Source organism: Dasypus novemcinctus, unplaced genomic scaffold (genome assembly GCF_030445035.2).
Source record: "Dasypus novemcinctus isolate mDasNov1 unplaced genomic scaffold, mDasNov1.1.hap2 scaffold_297, whole genome shotgun sequence".
Lineage (NCBI taxonomy): Eukaryota > Metazoa > Chordata > Mammalia > Cingulata > Dasypodidae > Dasypus > Dasypus novemcinctus.
Genome location: NW_026688262.1, coordinates 21763 through 40084, shown reverse-complemented (window position 1 = coordinate 40084; position 18322 = coordinate 21763). Strand labels below are relative to the sequence as shown.

Below are 18322 nucleotides of genomic sequence, written 5' to 3'. Positions count from 1 at the left end.
TCGGCAGGGCGGCCCCGCACCCCGGGGCTCCCCTGGGCTGAGGACTGAGGGGCCGGGACCCGGCGGCGGCGAGCCTGGAGGAGGAGCGCGCGGGTCCCAGCTCCGCGCACGCACTGCGCATGTCCGCTCCGCGCGCGCCCCCTCCCGCGGGGAGGATCGCGGGCCCTGCTGGGGGTCCCCGCGCGGGTGGGGACCGTGACAATAAAGCCGGACCACTTCGGAGCTCTCGAACCAGGCGCCCTTCCAGGGTGGGGCCTGCTGACCCCCCCCACACACACCGCCCTCCCCGCGTACAGCTGGGGAAACTGAGGCTCTGGGAAGCCAAGCCGGGGGCAGTGCAGGAACCCGAGGTCCCGACACGCCCCCGCTGATACGCGGCACTCCCGCGGGGGTGTCACCCCAACATGCCCGGGGCCACCGCGGAAGGAACCCGCGTGGAGGCGGCCTGCGCGGGACTCCCAGGGATTTGGGGCGCACCCAGGCCGGCCACGGAGGGTGGGGACGAGAGAGGGAGACAGGAGGCGCTGAGCCGGGGGGTGGCCCTGGCTGTTTATTCCGGGGGTCTGGGGACCAGCCGGGGGGGGGGCGCGCGCGGCCTCGGCGGCTTCTTTGGGGTGCAGGTGGGATGTGGGGCGTTAAGGCAGGGGCGGGGCGGGGAAGTAAAGTGCTCGTCGGGGGCCACGGGGCCGGCCCCGGCCGCGCTCCCACCCCCGGGGGCGCCCGGGGGGGGGGGGCTGTGCAAAGGGGACCCTCCAGGGCCCCTCCCGGGGGCCCCGGGGACAGGCGGCCCACGCGGCCAGGGCCAGGGTCCAGAGTCGGTGATTGTCCTCGTCGGGTCTACGCTGGCGGCCGGCGTCGCGCCTCGCTGGCCCCGGGGTGGGGCTGGGGGCCTTGGGGTCAGCCACCTGGCCCTGCCCTGCGGCCCCCTCACCTGCGGAGCCGCTGCAGCTGGGGCGGCCACGGGGGGGGGGGGGGTCAGAGAGTGTGGGGGACGTTCCCCCCACCTGCGGAGCCGCTGCAGTTAGGGGGGGAGGCAGAGAGGGCGGAGCCACTGCAGCTAGTGGGGGACCATGGGGGGAGTCAGAGAGGGTGGGGATGCGCCCCCACCTGTGGAGCCGCTGCAGCTGGGGGAGGTCAGAGAGGGCGGAGCTGCTGCAGCTGGCGGGGGACCCCGGGGGGGGGGGTCAGAGAGGGAGGGGACGCGCCCCACCTGCGAAGCCGCTGCAGTTGGCGGGGGACCCGGGGGGGGGGGGTGGGTAAGAGAGAGTGGGGATGCACCCCCACCTGCGGAGCCGCTGCAGCTGGCGGGGGTCCCTGGGCGGGCTCAGAGAGGGTGGGGACGTGCCCCCACCTGCGGAGCCGCTGCAGCTGGCGGGGGACCCGGGGGGGGGGGTGGGGTAAGAGAGAGTGGGGATGCACCCCCACCTGCGGAGCCGCTGCAGCTGGCGGGGGGTCCCTGGGCGGGCTCAGAGAGGGTGGGGACGTGCCCCCACCTGCGGAGCCGCTGCAGCTGGCGGGGGACCCCGGGGTGGGGGGTAAGAGAGGGTGGGGACGCGCCCCCACCTGCGGAGCCGCTGCAACTGGGGGGAGGGGCCCACGGGGGGGTCAGAGAGGGCAGAGCCACTGCAGCTAGCGGGAACGGGGTTCAGAGAGGGTGGGGACGCGGCCCCCCGCCGCCCCCGCACTCACCTCGCTCTCCACCAGGTTCCGCCGGTACAGTGCCTCCTTGGCCGCCTCCTGAGGGGTGGGGGGGAACCCGGGGGGTCAGGGGGCGCCCCAACCCCGCCCCCCCGCCCCCCGCCCCCCGCCTGGCCCTGCGCGCCTCACCCTGCTGCCGTCGTTTCCCAGGCGCCGGGCGGCCTCGGTGTAGAACTGCAGTTGCCGCTCCAGCTGCGCCGCGTACTCTGCAGGCGCGGGGTGGGGGGGGGTGTCAGAGGGGGGAATCGGCGGCCCCGGCCTTCCCGCCCCCCCCCCCAGGCCCTCCTGGGGGCCCCACCCTCGCCGCACGCCCGTGCCCCCCTGCTCCAGCTGCGCCCGCTGCCACTGGCTGCGCTGCACCACGTCCTGGTACTGCTGGACCAACTCCGGGGGCACCGGCCGCTGCGCCTGCCTCAACGCCAGGATCTGGGGAGGGCGGCGGTGGGGGGCTGTGAGGGCCACCGGCCGGGGACGCCCCCCCCCCACCCCGGGCCACCCGCGCCCCTGGAGCCCGGCAGGGCAGGCACCCACCTTCCGCTCCAGGCGCTCCTGGTCGAAAGCCAGCACGCTGAGGCTGTGCAGGGGCCGGGCGGGTCTGCGGGGTGGGCTGGGGTGAGGGGCTGCGGGTTCCCCCCCCCACGACCCCACAAACCCAACGATCTAGCAGGAAAGAGGGTGGCACACCCCGGCGACGGGGATGCCCGTGGCCACCGGCTAGCCTGAGGACAGGGAGGGCTTCCCAGAGGAGGAGGTGGCAGCCAAGCTGGGGGCAGAGGAGCAGGGGTGGGAGGTGGGGGGTCCTCTGGGCTGTGGGACATAGGTAGAGGTGGGTGAAGATCAGGTGTGCCCACAAAGCAGCAAGAGAGAATGGGAGAAAGAAGGCCGGGCGTGTTGGTGATGGTCGGATCACAAAGGGCCTTAAAGGTTGGGCGGAGGAGTTTAAATGCATCCTGCAGGAGAAGGGCAGGGCCGTGGCAAAATGCATGGGAGGGGTCCCCTCTGTCACTTACCTGTTCCCTGGTTCCCGCGCAGGGCCGGGCACGGCAGGGGCCCTCCCTTTGGGCCCGGCCATCTGCTTCAAGGGGGACAGCGGCAGTCCCGTGAGCACCCCCCTCGACCATCCCCCCCTTCCCTGGGACCGGCCCCGGCGGGCAGGGGTCTCACCGAGGGCACAGTCGCCGGCACAGGGGTCGATGACCAGCCACCTCTCGGTCGTTGTCTCCAGCTGCTGGGCCGCCAGGGGCTCGCGGATCCGGACCATCACCTCCAGCCGCCCCCCCGTGGGCCGGCGGCCGTCCAGGACCTGGGTGGCGGGGGGGGCCGAGGATCCTGGGGCGGTGGCCGGAGGCCCCCAGAACCGGCGACCGGGAGGACCGGGGCCACTTCCAAAACAGGAGCCCATGGGGGCGCCGGCGGCCAGGGCCGGGGGCGGGACGCGGGGCTGGGCCGTGGGGAGGCCTGGGGCCCCCCCGAAGGACGCGCTGGGACCCCCCGCCCCGGCATACCTCGAGGACTTCCCGGATCTCGCACGCCGTCTCCAGTGTGTCCAGCTTCAGCTGCGCCGTGCCCAAGACCCGGTCGTTCTTGAAGAGCCCCCTGGGGGGGGGGAGCCGAGTGGCTGGCCCGGGGCGCGCCTCCCCCCCCCCCAGGGCCCACCCCGGCGCCCACGGTCCCCACGGCCCCCCACGTACCCCTTGTGGACGACCTCGAACTTGATGCCTTTCATCTGGATGGCCCTCTTGAAGCCCCGGTGGCTGCGGTTGATGCACAGCTTGAACTGCTCCTTGAACTCTGCCAGGGGGGGAAGGTGGGGGGCGGTCAAGGCCGCTGGGCCCACCCGTGAGGGGGCGGGGGGGTGGGGGGGCGGGCTCACCGGGGGAGTCCGGTGCTCTTGACCAAGCCGGTCTTGTCTTTCTGGGCCTCTTCCTGCGAGCGGGCGGGGGCGCAGGGGAGCTGAGGGTTTTGGGGGGGGGAACCTGGCCCCAGCAGGGTGCCCCCCCTCCCTGCCGCGGCGCCTCCACCTACCACGTTGGGATAGGGGAAGTCGAAGCGCACGAAGACGTCCAGGTCGCCGGGGGACAGCCCTGCGGGCGAGCGGGGCTCAGGGCCTGGTGGCGGGGCGGTCCCTGCGGCCCCCCCCCCCCCCGCCCCCCGCCGGCCCCTCACCTGGCGGCGTGGGCAGGTGGACGCCCCTCACCACGAACAGGTGCATGTCGTTGCTGCTGAGCTCGCGGAAGAGCCTGGGTGGGGGACAGAGGCGCCTCAGCCCCCTGCCCGCCCCGCCGGCCCTGCCCCGGCCTTTCGGGGCGCCCCAGCTCCCCAGCTCGAGTTCGCGATCGGACAGAGGCCGGTCCTGCCGCTGGCTGCCCTTGGGGCCTCGCTTGTCTGCGGAAATTTACTTGGTGCCTACTATGTGCTAGCCCGTCCTCGTGCTGGGGGACCTGCCCTTAATACTTCCGAGTACCTACTACGTGCCAGCCCCCGTCCTCGTGCTGGGGACATGCCCTTAATACTTCCGAGCACCTACTATGTGCTAGCCAGTGTCCTCGTGCTGGGGGACCTGCCCTTAATACTTCCGAGTATCTACTATGTGCCAGCCCCCGTCCTCGTGCCGGGGGACCTGCCCTTAATACTTCCAAGCACCTACTATGTGCCAGCCCCCATCCTCGTGCTGGGGGACCTGCCCTTAGTACTTCCGAACACCTACTACGTGCCAGCCAGTGTCCTCGGGCTGGGGGACCTGCCCTTAATATTTTCGAGCACCTACTGTATGCCAGCCAGTACCTTGCGGCTGGGGGACCTTCTCTTAATATTTTTGAGCACCTACTGTGTGCCAGCTGGTGCCCTCACTGTTGGCGGACCTTAATATTTTAGAGCACCTACTGTGTGCCGGCCAGTGCCCTCACTGCTGGGGGATCTTCCCTAATATTTCCAAGCACCTACTACATGCCAGCCAGTGTCCTTGTGCTGGGGACCTTCCCTTAATATTTTTGAGCACCTACTGTGTGCCAACCAGTGCCCTCGCTGTTGGGAGACCTTCCCTTAATATCTTTCAGCACCTATTAAGCACCAACCAGTGCCCTCGTGCGGGGGGTACCTTCCTTAATATTTTTGAGCACCTACTGTATGCCAGCCAATGTCTTTGCTGCTGGGGGACACTCCCATATTTTTGGAGCACCTACTGTGTCCCAGACAGTGTCTTCACTGCTGGGGACAGTCCCATATTTTTTGAGCACCTACTGTGTGCCAGCCAGTGCCCTCGCTGTTGGGAGACCTTTCCTTAATATTTTTCAGCACCTATTAAGCACCAGCCAGTGCCCTTGTGCTGGGGGACCGTCCTCAATATTTTTGAACACCTACTGTGTGTCAGCCAGTAGGTGCTGCCCCCTACTGTGTGCCCCCTGTGTGTCAGCCCCTCGCTGCTGGGGATCTAGAAGCAAATGCAGCAGGGCGCTGTCCCTGTGCTCACAGGGCCCGAGTCTAGCTGAGCAGACAGACGGCCAGCCATGCGTAAATAGAAAAACGGACAGAAAGCGTAGAGGCAGGCCAGCGCCCCTGCAGGGAGTGGCAACGCGGGCCGAGTGGGGGGTGACAAGGGTTCCCACGACATCGGAGGTGAGCCGGGTGGTCTCCGAGGAGCAGGGACCTGGGGAAGGGGCCTGGGTGACGGAAGCGGCAGGAAGCCCGGGATGTGGGGGACCCGAGCAGCCCGGGTGGTGGGAGGCGAGCAAAGCGGGGGCGGCGCGCAAGCTGGGCGGGTGTGGGGGAGCCAGGGTCAGGGGTGGGGGGACAAACGTCCGCACCTAGCCTCAGCTACACAACGGGGACGACGAGCCCGACTCCCCACGGCGCGAGATGAACCGCCACCGAGGCGAAAACGCCAGCCGGTCTCCTGGGGGGGCCCCCTGGGACGTGGCGCGCCTCGGGCACGCCCCCTCGCCAGGCCGCGCCCCAGGGCCCTTGCACGTGCTGTGCCGCCGCCACTACCCAGCCACTACCCAACCCAAACTCGACTGCCTCCGGCTGGCTTCCGGGGAGCGCGGCCGCCGGCCCTGGGGGGGGGGCAGCCGAGCCTTACTTGATCACGCTGAACGTCCTCTGCTCAAAGCGGGCGGGGGGCGTGGGGAGGCCCGGGCGAAGGCCTGCTTCAGAGTCTCCATGCTCCGCTTGCAGTCCTCCGCCAGCTTCTCGAACCTGCGGGGGGCGAGAGCGGCCCGGCTCAGGCCTGCCGCGAGGGGGGCTGGCTGGGGGCGGGGCGGGGGGGGGAACGCCCCCGGGGGCGGGCGCGAGGGCACTCACTTGCTGGTTTCCACGATGTTGCCCAAGCTGGGTGAACTGGTTTGAATGGTTCAGGCACATTCTGGGGGGGGGCGGGACACAAGACAGTGAGGAGAGGGCTGTGACCCGGGGAGGGGGCGGCCGACCCGGGGCGGGGGGGCGGGGGGGGGGGGGGAGGTGGCCCGCTCACCTCGTGCTGCTGCTTGAGCAGCTTGGTGAGTTCGCCGTAGCGCCGGGCGGCCTCCTGGGACAGCCCCGGCCCCCGGCCGCTGGAGCAGTGCGAAGTCGTCCTTGTTGACGGGGGCGGGTGGCACCTGGGGGACACGAGGGAGGCTCGTGGGGGGGGGGAAGCACCACCTCCTCCTCGGAGGGACCCGCCCCCGCTCTTCCTTCCCAGGCCCCTCCACCCATGACACCCGGAGACGGTCCTTCACGTTGTCGTGGTGTGCCTGGCCCTGTTCTGGGGTTGAGGACACAGCGGTGAAGCAGAGGGACCGAAGTCCCTGCTGGGGGGGCGGGCAGCGCAGGCGACATGCAAGAGAAGTAAGTTATCTGGTATAATGTGAAGGTGTCAGGTGACGAGTGAGAAAAGACAGGCCACCCACAGGGCTTCCAAGGCAGTGACATTTGAGCAGCCAACGAAAGAGGGGAGGGAGGGAGTCAAACAGGTTATCTGTTCCAGGCAGAGGAACTGCCAGTGCAAAGGCCCTGAGGTCGGGCGGGCTGGGGGTCTGAGGGCGGCAGGGAGGCGCAGGACCTCGTGGGCGGGGTGTTTTGTCTGTTTTGTTCACCGCTGTGTCCCCCAGTGCCCAGCGGGGGGGCTGGCACGTGGGTAGGGGCCCCAGAAGTCTTTCCTACCCGTCCTTGTGCCAGTTCACCCGACCCCACTTTCCCAAGGAGGCGCAGAGATTGTGCACAACATGGCGGAATCTGTCCAGCGTCTCCCCCAGAGCCGATCCCACCCCCCCGTCCTGGCCATGGAGCTCTAGCCTCCATGGCAGTGAGGTCTGGTCACATGACTCCATTGTGGCCAATGGGGAGTGGGCAGAAGTGCCGGCCGCTCCCCCGTCACTTCCTTAAAAGGAAACTCTCATGGGGGCCTTTCCCATGGGCTGGGGCACAGAGAAGCGGCCAGAAGCAGCTGGGCAGAAGGCGCCTGGGCCCCGGAGGGCCTGGGTCTGCTGCTTGTTTTGTGAAAGAACAGCGGTCTCACTTCAGCCGCTGTTTCGGAGGGCCTATTTGTTACAGCAGCTCAGCCTTGTCGCTGACTGATACACTCTGGGTCGCCCGGCTAACTCGCGAGCCCCTGAGCCTTCACCTTCGTGATGTCCACGGGCAGCCCGTTGCGCGAGGCCTCCAGCATGGGCTCCAGCCCCTTGGCCTGGCGCAGGTGCATCTTGGCGCCCTCCACGTCGTTCTTCTGCTTGGCCCGCAGCGCGGCCTGCAGGAGCTGCTTCTTGCGGCCCTCCAGGAAGGCCAGCTGCTGCTGGGCTGCGGGGCACAGGGGTGGGCTGCGGGTGCTGCCGGCCGCGGAGCAGGTGGCGCGGCTGCCGGGGCGGGGAGGGGGGGGGGCGCCTACCTCTGGCGGACGTGCCTTTGGGGGCTGCCTTGGCCGACCCGGCGCCGGGGCCCTGGAGGTGGGGGTCTTGGGCTGGGGTACGGGGGCCGCAGGGCTGTTGGACTGCAGAGGGAGCAGGGAAAGAGTTGGAGCTCTCCCTGCTTTGGCGAGACGCCCACCCCTGCGAGGCCAGCGCCTGAAACCGACGGCCGTGGCTGCCTCGGTTGCCACCTCCTCGGCCATGGCCTGGTGCTCTTTGCAAAAGCGCCGGGAGGGACTGGACTGTCCCCAGCCCCACTTTCTGGATGAGGAAACTGGAGGGGAAGCCACAGCCAGGGAGGGGCAGGGCTGGCCGAGGAGCCTGGTTCTCTCCGGCTCGAGGCCGAGGCTCCCCGGGCTGTGCTGGGGGGCTGCTGCCCGGCCCCGGCCTCAGGCACCTTCTTAGGCTCGTCTCGTCCTCGGCGCCGTCGGCCCTGGCTGGCGAGCTTCGCGGCGGTCTCCAGGACCCCCACCAGGCTCTGCTGGGCGGGCTCGGGAGCCTCGAGGCCCTGGATGGGGGGAAAGCCTGGGCGGCCGGTCGGGGCCCATCAGGAGGGAAGCCACCTCCTGTGGAGAGGCGGGGGTCCCTCTTCCCCATCCACGACATCTCGGGGCCTCTGGTCCTCCTTGGAACCCCAGGAAGGGGGCTGCCGTTGCTTCCCGGAGACCCAGATCGTTCCCAACTTCCCCAAGGCTTTGCCTGGCCCCGGGCCTTGCCAGCGGCTGGGTGGGGCGCCGGGGAGGGCCCGGCCTGGAGGGGCTGCCAGGGCAGGGAGACTAAGACACGGAGAGGGGACCGCTCTCTCGGGGGAGGGGGGACGCCTGGGCAGCACTGAGAATCCCCGGGAGGCCCCCCACCCAGCGGGGAGCGGAGGGGGCTGCTAAGCCAGTGTGTGCTGAGCTAGGACCTGCTGGCCGGGAAGGGGTGAGGCAAAGGACAAGCAAAGGGACAGAGGCAGGCTGGCGCACCGGGCTCTGGGGCCAAAGCCCCGATTTTGAGTGTTTTGCCCATTTCCACGGTGTGAATGCTCCTGTTGTGATTGATTTCAAGCTACCAGCCGCTTGGACATGTCTGGATTCACAGCGGTCGGCTCCTCGTTGTGCATGAGAAGGAAGAGTGCGGGGCCGGGGCTGGGGGGCCTACCTGGGGGCACGGGCAGCTCGGCCACGTCCACGGCTCGGCCAGCCTTGTGCGCGCGGATGGCGTCCTGGTATTGCTGTGGGGGACAGAGGCGCTGGGGCTGCCCGCGCGAGGCCTCCGGGGGGGCCCCCACCCACCCCCCGCCCGCCCCCCCGGCCCCCCCTGGCGCACCTTGACAGATGCGCTCGTGCATGCGCGCTTTCCGCTGGTCCGCCTTGACCTTGGCCTGCGCAGCGGCCGCGCGGTACCGCTCCATGCGCTGCTCCAGCGCCTCCAGGAGCGTGCGCGGGGCTGGGGGCACCTCTGGAGGGGGCGGCAGGGTTAAAAGTCGGGGTGGGGGGAGGAGACACGGTCTGGTCCCGGCCTGCCCGGCTCTGAGGGTCCTGGGAGCTCACCTGGCGTGGAGGGCGCCGTGGCGGGGGTTGGAGGCTGCGGGGGGTGGCGAGGGCGGCTCCGCGGGCAGCTGGTCTGGGGACAGAGGTGGAGGGGGCAATCGGGGGCCGGCCTGGGTCGCCCCCCTCCCCACCCTGAGAGGGCCCCCAGGTCTGACGGGGGCGCGGAGGGGCGGCAGCACCCGGAAGGACTTCCCGGAGGCCTGGGGGATGGCCAGAGTGGGGTGCTCACCGGGTGGCGGGGGCACGCGGGACAGGTCCACGGGCTCCCCCTGGCTCAGGACCTCCAGGACGGCGTCTAAGCTCTGGGAGAAGAAATGGGATTAGCGGGGAGGCCGCCTGGGGAGCCCCCACCCCTCCATGCCCTTCCGGTGCAGCCCCTTTGCTCCAGCCTTAGGCCGTTTTCACTGAGCAGGTAAACTGAGTCTCCCAGGGGTGCAGCACACCAGCTAGGAAATGGCCCGGCCAGGACTCCAGGGCGCGCCTCCTGGGGGCCACGTGCCGTCAGAGCCCGCCCGGCCTCCCTGCGTCCCTCGGTCGGGCGCACCTTGGCCACGCGGAAGTATCTGGTGGCGGCGGCGGGGTCTCCCCGCTGCTTGGCGTGCAGGGCGGCCAGCTTGTACTCGCACTGCCCGGCTCTGCACCTGGGCGAGCGGGCCGGGGCTGCAGGGACCTGGAAGGCCAACAGAGCTCTTGGGAGGCCGCTAGCACCTTGTCTGCACAAACCCTATTTCCTGCTCACCACAGAGGCTGTTCCTAGGCCCCGTTTTGTAGGTGAGAGAACTGAGGCTCAGAGAGGGCATGCTGTGTTCCCAAGGTCACACAGCCTGGCAAAGGGCAGGGCTGGGACGCAAACGTCCGGCCCGGAAGGCTCCGGAACCACTATTCTTTTTTTTCTCCCGCTGAGAGAATTTTGGAAAACTTTATGCCTTTTTAAATCTACGCCGAAAATTTTCCTTTCCTGAAGTATAAAAAGGAGCAAAAGCCTCGCAAACCTTGATATATGAAAAATGAAACCGTTCCCTCGTGTTTCTAAATCTAACGGGCCTTAACGCCCCGTGGAGATTTGAAACTCACCAACATTCGTTTTTTAAATATATCCCCGAGCTCATTTTTAGCAGTCGGGAATTTCACAGCTTTTTCTCCTTGAACTCTTATTTCCATCCGTGTCCTAATGTAATATATTTGTATGCCTCAAAGTCTTTTTTTGTCCACCCTCTCGTACATTCGTACAACCAAAATACATTTATGCAGCGTGGCTGCAAAGTTGGGAAACACGGGGTAAACTGATTAAATTTTAAGCAGTATGGTAGTTATGTTTTCAAATAATATGCTCAAAATGTTTCCAGGGGGAAGTATCTTTACATTCAGAGCAGTAAGTACGAATGTTAGTATAAAAAAACAAAGTACTGGGAAGTGGCTGTGGCTCAAACGATTGGGCTCCTGCCTACCATATGGGAGGCCCTGGGTTTGTGTCCCAGGGCCTCCTTGTGAAGTCAAGCTGGCCTGCACCTGCAGAGAGCTGATGGCCCGCGCCCACAGAGAGCTGGTGCCTCAAAAAATGACGCAATGAAGAGACAAGCAGAGATAGAAGAACGCACAGCGAATGGACACAGAGAGCAGAGAGTAAGCAAACTGCAAGGGGGGGCGAATAAATAAATAAAATAAATCTTTTAAAAAAAAGTAATCTACGGTGACAGAAGTCACAATATGGATTACATTAGGGGAGAGGACTTGATGGGAAGGAAGCACAAAGAAGCTTTTGGGGATGAAAAAAACAAAACAAAACAAAGTAGGAAAATAAAATAAAATGTCCACAAAGTACAATATACCACCGAGTGTCCACAAAATCTGGAAACACCAGAAAAACAATGTATGCATTATACTTTTCCAGAATGACAACTGCACCCGTGATTTAAATTTCGACTTGCTTTTCCTGAGAAAGTGTCTAGCGGTTGAAAAAACATCTTGGCATTGAGTTGGTTGTATTTCCTATGACTGTTCATCTCTCAGTGTTAAAAAAAGTCATGCAAACAGACTTTGGACACCAATGCTCATAGCAGCATTATCTGCAGAAGCCAAAAGGTGGAAACAACTGAAGTGTCTGAAAGATGATGGAGAAATAAAATGTGGTCCATCCATACCGTGGAATATTACGCAGCCATTAAAAAGGAATGAAGTTCTGATAGATACATGCGCCTACACGGATGCACCTCGAAAACATGGTGCTGAGTGAAACAAGCCAGACGTGAAAGCACATAGTGGATGTTTTCACTTATACAAAATATCCAGAATAAGCAAATTCATAGAGAGTCGATTAGACATTAACAAGGGCTAGGGGCAGGGGGTTGGTTATTGCTTAATGGGTCAAGTTTCTCTTTGGGACAATGAAAACGTTTTGATAATAGACGGTGAGACGGCACTTTGTGACTATAATTAAGAGCCACTGGAGCATCACATACTCAGAAATAGTTAAAATGGCACATTGTATGTTATGTAAATGTCGCCACGGGAAAGTTTCGAAAAAATTATTTTTTCTCCCTGGTCGCATGATCGTTATAATTAACAGGTATATGGGAGGAGAACCTAAACACATCAAGCGTTTTAATAAGGAATTTTGATGGACCAAGAGTAACGTTTTCCTGGAAATGCACCTCTAGCCGTCATTTTGGGACTCTCCCTAGTCATCAAGCCACATCTCCCATTCATTCTTTTCCTACTCTTTTTTTTTTTAGGAGGTACTGAGGATTGAATCCAGGACCTGGTACGTGGGAAGCAGGCGCTCCACAGCTGAGCTGCACTGACTCCCCTCACTTTTCCTGTCTTTCTTAAAGTACTGAGAAATCTGGTTCATGCCAACAGGTGGATGGATTTGGGGGGGGGGGTGTCTTGGCATAGCAATATCATGTGCTTAACTGAACTCTTGCCAAACGATATGCCCAGAAACCCCATCATGACAAATCTGGGGTGATTTCAGCTGGAAATGTTAGGGTCGATTCCAAGAGGCTTCCTTGAACTTGGCCAGAAACTATGGCTCAGAATCCAGCCCCGCTCCATAAGGATTTTATGATTTTCTTACACCCATGGTGGGATCTGGGGTGGCCTCTTTGGTTCCGGCCAGAGGAAGAGTTTGCACCCGGAGTCAGATTCCAGAAAGCAGGGCCTTCCTTTCCTAAAATGGGAGGAGGCAGGTGGGAAAGGGATTGCAGGGAAGGAAAACCTCTTGGGAAGTGTGTTCTCCAGTGAGTGAGTTTTAAGGAAGAAGACGGAAGAGCTGAGGGTTTGGGAATTATTCACTTAAAACTCTGTGGGAGAGAAGTGGATGTGGCTCAGGCAACTGGGCTCCTGCCTATCACATGGGCAGTTGCCGGTTCAGATCCCAGTGCCTCCTAAAGAAGACAGCGAGCTGGCGAGACAGGCAGACACGGCAAGCTGACACAACAAGATGACGCAACAAGAGATGTGGGAGGAGAAAACATAATGAGACACACAACAAAGGAGGGAGTGGACGTGGCTCAAGTGATGAGGGTTTGGCTTCCAGTGCCTCCTAAAGAAACAAGGAGGGAAGAGGATTTGGATCAACAGATAGAGCACCCGCCTACCACATGGGAGGTCCGTGGTTCAAACCCCGGGCCTCCTGACCTGTGTGGAGCTGGCCCATGCGCAGTGCTGATGCACGCAAGGAGTGCCCTGCCACGCAGGGGTGTCCCCCGCGTAGGGGAGCCCCACGTGCAAGCAATGTGCCCTGTAAGGAGAGCCACCCCATGCGGAAAAAGCACAGCCTGCACAGGACTGGTGCCACACACACGGAGAGCTGACACAGCAAGATAACATATAACAAAAAGAGACACAGATTCCCGGTGCCGCTGACAAGAATGCAAGCGGACACAGAAGAACACACCGCGAATGGACACAGAGCACAGACAACTGGAGGGGGGGAGGTGAGAGAAATAAATAATAAATCTAAAAAAAAAAGAAGGAAAATGAAAAGATACAGCAAGTGCAAAAAAAAACAAACAAATGAGGGGGTGGGGAGAAATTAATAAGTAACATAAATCTTTAAAAAAAACTGTGTGAAAGAACATTATTGGAACATATAAAAACTGGTAATATAAACCATAAGCTTTATACCAATGAAAAGTTCTTAAACTTCTTAAGTGAACTTAAAGAGACGATGTAAGTAAATATCCTTGTTCTTTGGAAATGTATGCAGGAGTCTTATGTGTTCAGGGAGCACGGCGTGTGCAACCTTCTCTCAAAAGTTTAGAAAACTGGTAGCTAGACAGATGTATGGATATATGGAGGGTGGATGGATGGAAGGAAATACAGAGAAATAGGTAGATGGATAGATAGAATGATATATCAAATGTGGCAAAATGATAAGTAGGCGGATGGATACATGGGTGAATGGAAAGATGGGTAATCAGGTAACAGAAGGACAATAGAAGGAAACAGTAAATATGGCAAATGATAGATGTAGGGAGATATGGATGAGTGGATAATAGAGAGATAGAGGTAGATGGATAGAACGATGTGGCGAATGTGGCAAAACGATAGATGTATGGATGTATGGACAGATGGACAAGTAGACAGATGGACAGACAGAAGATAGAGTAAATGTGACAAAACGTTAGACGTTGGTGGACCTGGGTGCTGGGTGGGGGTGGGTTGGAGCTCTCTGTATGGGTTTTGACTCTTTCCCATCATCCTGGAAATTTGAAATTACTTCCAAATAACTGGTTAAAAACCAGAACTCTAGGGTGGCGGACTTGGCCCAGTGGTTAGGGCGTCCGTCTACCACATGGGAGGTCCGCGGTTCAAGCCCCGGGCCTCCTTGACCCGTGTGCAGCTGGCCCAGGCGCAGCGCTGATGCACACAAGGAGTGCCATGCCACACAGGGGTGTCCCCCGCGTAGGGGAGCCCCACGCACAAGGAGTGCGCCCCGTAAGGAGAGCTGCCCAGCGTGAAAGAAAGTGCAGCCTGCCCAGGAATGCTGGCACACACACGGAGAGCTGACACAACGAGATGATGCAACAAAAAGAGACACAGATTCCCGTGCCGCTGACAACAACCGAAGCAGACAAAGAAGACGCAGCAAATAGACACAGAGAACAGACAACTGGCTGGGGGGGGGGGGGAGAGAAATAAATAAATAAATAAATCTTTAAAAACTAATTTAAAAATTAAAAAAAAACCCAGAACTCTCTGTGTGCCCGCGTGCCCCTGGGAAAGTCTCCGTCAACTCTGGGGCACAAAGGTCCAGGGGTGTTGAAATACGTCACGATCTGTCCGCGGCCCGAACACCCACGCAGCGCCCACTGGGTCCCGCTCCCCCGCTGCGCCACCCACCCCCCCCCAGGTCCCGCTGTCGGCGCAGCCCTACCTGGGGGCGGCTGGGGCTTGGCCGAGCCCCCCGGGAACGAGGCCGGGGCGGTGGGCGGAGGGCCTTCCGCGGTCACCGCGGGCTCCGGGGCCGGCTGGGGGGGCGCAGGGGGGTGGCCGGGTGCGGCGGCCGGGCCCTTCCCCACGGCCACGGGCGGCGGGATGTCCGCTTCGTCCACGGCGTGGCCCTTCCGCACGGAAGCCAGCAGGTTTTCGAGAGTCTGGGAGGAGGCGCGGGTTGGGGTCTGGGAGAAGCCGGCGCGGGGGCGCACGGGGGGGGGGGGACGGGGGTCGGGTCCCGGGTGCCCCCCACCTCGCCGCGGCCTGCTCACCTTGAGCCCCCGTTGGTAGCGCCGCATCTTGGCGCCATCCCCGGCCTGCCTCGCGCTGTCCACGGCGGCCTGGTAGAGGGCCAGCCTCTCCTGCAGGGTGGCCTCCACCCCGGGGTGGGGGGCCGGGGGCTTCGGCTGCGGGAGGAAAGGGACAGGGGGAGCCGGCCTCGTGGCAGGTGCGGTGCCCCCGCGGGATTGATTTTGCTCCCCCAGTCCCTCCCCGCTTCCCGGGAACCGGGCCGCCACGGCGCTCACCTGAGGTCCCAGGGCTAGGGTGGACGGCACGTGGCCTTGAACCCCAGGCTGTCTGTGGGGTTCTGGTTCAAGGGGGGCAGGCTCGGCTGACACGTACCTGGGCCGGAGCAGGCTGGGGCTCCGAGGCCTTCTTTTCCTCTCCCAGGACCTCGTTGAGTTCCGCCTGGGGGACGCGTGGCCGGAGCGTGAGGGCGCCCTGGGCGGGGGGTGGCACGGGGAGGGGGCGCCCCCCCCCCCCCCGCCCGCCCCGGCCCCTCACCAGCAGCTCGTCATCGGCCTCCACGTCGTCCTCGTCCGTTGCCTCCTCCTCCTCGTCCAGGTCTCGCATGCACAGGCCGGCCATCTTCTCGATGGTCTCCATGGGCAGTGGCCCTGGGGCCGGGAGGAGGCTGGACTCGGCGTTGTTCCGGCCCCTGTCCCTGCCCTTCCCGTGCCACCCCCGCCCCGGCCGACTCTCTTCCCCGTAAAGCCACAGCTCTGGGGCCGGGCGAGCTGAGCGCGAAATCCGCTGTGTGAGCTTGGGCGAGTCGCCTCAACTCTCTGGGCCTCAGTCTCCCCATCCATTAGATGGATTGGCAATCATCCCTCCCCCACAGGTCTCTTTTGGGGACCAGAGGCAAATAAATAAAGCTCTTAGAAGGGCGCGTGGCTGGGAAGCGGACTTGGCCCAGCGGTTGGGGCATCTGTCTACCACATGGGAGGTCCGCGGTTCAAACCCCGGGCCTCCCTGACCCGTGTACAGCTGGCCCATGCGCAGTCCTGATGCGCGCAAGGAGTGCCGTGCCACGCAGGGGTGTCCCCCGCGTAGGGAGCCCCACGTGCAAGGAGTGCACCCCGTAAGGAGAGCCACCCAGCGCGAAAGAAAGTGCAGCCTGCCCAGGAATGGCGCCACACACATGGAGAGCTGACACAACGAGATGACGCAACAAAGAAAGAAACACAGATTCCTGAGAGAAAGAAATAAATAAGTCTTAAAAAAAAAAAAGCAGGGTGCGTGGCCTATGAGCCGGGCTTTGTCAGCATAAGCAAAAAAGGGCTCCGTTTGTCCTCGGGGCTCCAGCTTCAACTGACCGCCGTAGTGTCCTCTGCCCACCCCCCACCTGGCCTCTGCACCTGCTGGCACCCCTCCTGGGCCTCCCCAACTTTCTCCCCAGGAATCCGGCCCTGACTGGCAGGTTTCATTCAGTCCCTGTTCTCTCCAACCCAAGCCCCGATGGCTGATGGCGTGTGGCGGTTCAGGCTTACGGTGCCATTATTGCACTGCTTGTCAGGCCTCACAGAAGGCTGTCTCCTGCGAGCTAAGGGACTCTCGTCCCCATTTCACAGACAGCAAAACCCAGGCCCGCCCTCGGAGCTGATGTGACCCGTTGGGTCCGCGCAGCCAGCAAGCAGCAGAGCCGGGATTCGAACCCTCAGCCTGGTCCCGAATCACTACATTAACCTCCCACCCAGATCACAAGCTCCAGGAGGGAGCTGTCCTCCCTCCCCCACCTCCCCAGCATCCGGGTCCGAGCCCGGCAAATGGTAGGAGCTCGGAAAATGCTTGGGGGTGTGCGGGGGGGGTTGCCTCACCTTTGCCTTGGAGTTTCTCTAGGGCTGGGGGCTGGCCGCCCACCAAGGCCAAGAACTCGGCCTCCAGCTCCTTATCATTAACTCCGTCTTCCGGAATCATCAGGCCGTCTGGGGAGAAGTCGACCAGCAGGCCCAGCTGTGGGAACAGAGGGGCAGACCTAAGAGGGGGCGTCATCTTGCCAGAGGCAGCCACGAGCCAGCAGTCCCCGCGGGAGGAAGAGAACAGAGGTCTCCGGGAAAGCGCCACACTCCTGGGGAGGGCCAGGAGGCTGGAACAGGATCCAGGGGGCTTCAGACAACCCAAGACGGGCCAGGCAGAGAGACCCAGTGCCCCACTTGGAGCCTGCGCCCGTGACACGCTGCTGGCCAAGCGCAGTGGGACAAGCAGATTCTACACATGGCCCAAAGCAGAGCCACTCCCCACACCAGGGAGCTTTTCCTTCCAGAATCCTCAGTAGGGGAGCAGGGCTGGAAGGCACCATCAGCAACGAGGACAGTTAGTTAAAAGCAGGGACTTTGCCAGGTCACAAGCCCGTCTTCCTGTCCCCGACTAATGACAAACCGTAATGTGACAATATCAGGGAGCAGTATATGGACGTGCCCTTTCTACAGATCAAAAATGGCTGAAAATTGGCAACCACGGGAGGCGCCGCCTACTCGTTATAAAGGTGATAATCTTCATGGAATGTTCTGTTCTAGCACTTTTCGTAAGTTATGTCAGTGAGTCTTCATGTGACTAGGCTCACCTAGGCGCTCCCTTTACCAGATGAGGAAACTGAGGCAGAGAGCTGTGAAGTCAAGTGTCCGATGTACAGGGGCCAGCAGGGAAAGTCAGCTCTGCCAGACAGGTGCCCTGGGCTCCCTCCACCAAGGTGGAGAAGAGCCGGGGGAGGGATGGAGGGGGTAAACGGGACCCCCCCCAGCCCGGAGCGCTGCAAGGCAGCAGCTTGGCACAGGCATTTCTGGCCAAGCTGCGTTAATCTCCATGACCTTGGACAGGTGTCTTCACCTCTGGGCCTCAGTGTCTTCCTGTGCACTTCCTGACCGGGTCAGAGGTCAGGACTGATTGGTGCCTCCTCGGGGCGGGTGGGGATTCCAGGCCTGCCTGGCCAGGGCTGCCAGCTGCTGTGGCAACAGGTGGCCCCAAGCCCCGCGCGGGGCGGCAGGAGCTGGGGCACCGGGCCTCAGAGGCCGCACTTTGAGGGACGAGGGGTGTCGGGCCCTAGCAGGGGGAAGGGCAAAGACGGGGGCTCACCTGGGGGGTGGGATCGGGAGCCCCTGAAGGGTGGGGCCCTACCTGGGGCGTATGACACAGGTAGGGAAAGGTCCCCCAGGCGGGACCGAGGGGCGCAAACTCACCTGGCGGGCGGCGGCGGCGCCTCGCCCGGGGGTTCCCTGGGGCCCCTTCCTCTTGTGCATCTTTCAGGTTGGCTACCCGGACCACCGGCGGCTGGCCCTGCCCTGCCTCCTCCCCCGGGGCCTGTCTCCGCGCACGCGCCCTTCCCGGAGCCCCGCGTCCCTCGCTCAGCGCCCCGCGGTCGCCGCCCCGGCGCCCCTCGTCCTCGACCCCCGGGGTGGCCGCCCCACTTCCGCCTCGGCCGTCCGGCGCAGCAGGCGCACCGGAGCGCGGTCACTAGACTCGCTGGGCCCTCGGCGCCGAACTACAACTCCCGGC

At 63.1% G+C, this 18322-nt stretch overlaps 1 protein-coding gene across 1 annotated transcript; it reads right to left on the bottom strand.

Annotated features, from left to right (window-relative positions):
• Positions 1–975: 975 nt before the first annotated feature.
• On the bottom strand, positions 976–18311 carry CC2D1A (coiled-coil and C2 domain containing 1A). The gene is given in 36 exon segments (XM_058292797.2): positions 976–1510; positions 1690–1737; positions 1828–1906; positions 2000–2124; positions 2230–2293; positions 2709–2773; positions 2863–2886; positions 2888–3001; positions 3204–3294; positions 3390–3489; positions 3572–3581; positions 3583–3624; positions 3724–3782; positions 3865–3938; positions 5777–5831; positions 5834–5892; positions 5998–6023; positions 6025–6058; positions 6159–6238; positions 6240–6290; positions 7295–7467; positions 7556–7591; positions 7594–7657; positions 7972–8099; positions 8718–9017; positions 9110–9152; positions 9154–9182; positions 9339–9411; positions 9654–9737; positions 9739–9779; positions 14490–14709; positions 14821–14955; positions 15173–15238; positions 15335–15447; positions 16648–16783; positions 18007–18311. Coding segments are annotated over 36 exon segments (3087 nt in total). The 5' UTR covers positions 18067–18311; the 3' UTR covers positions 976–1324.
• Between the last annotated feature and the right edge of the window lie 11 nt (positions 18312–18322).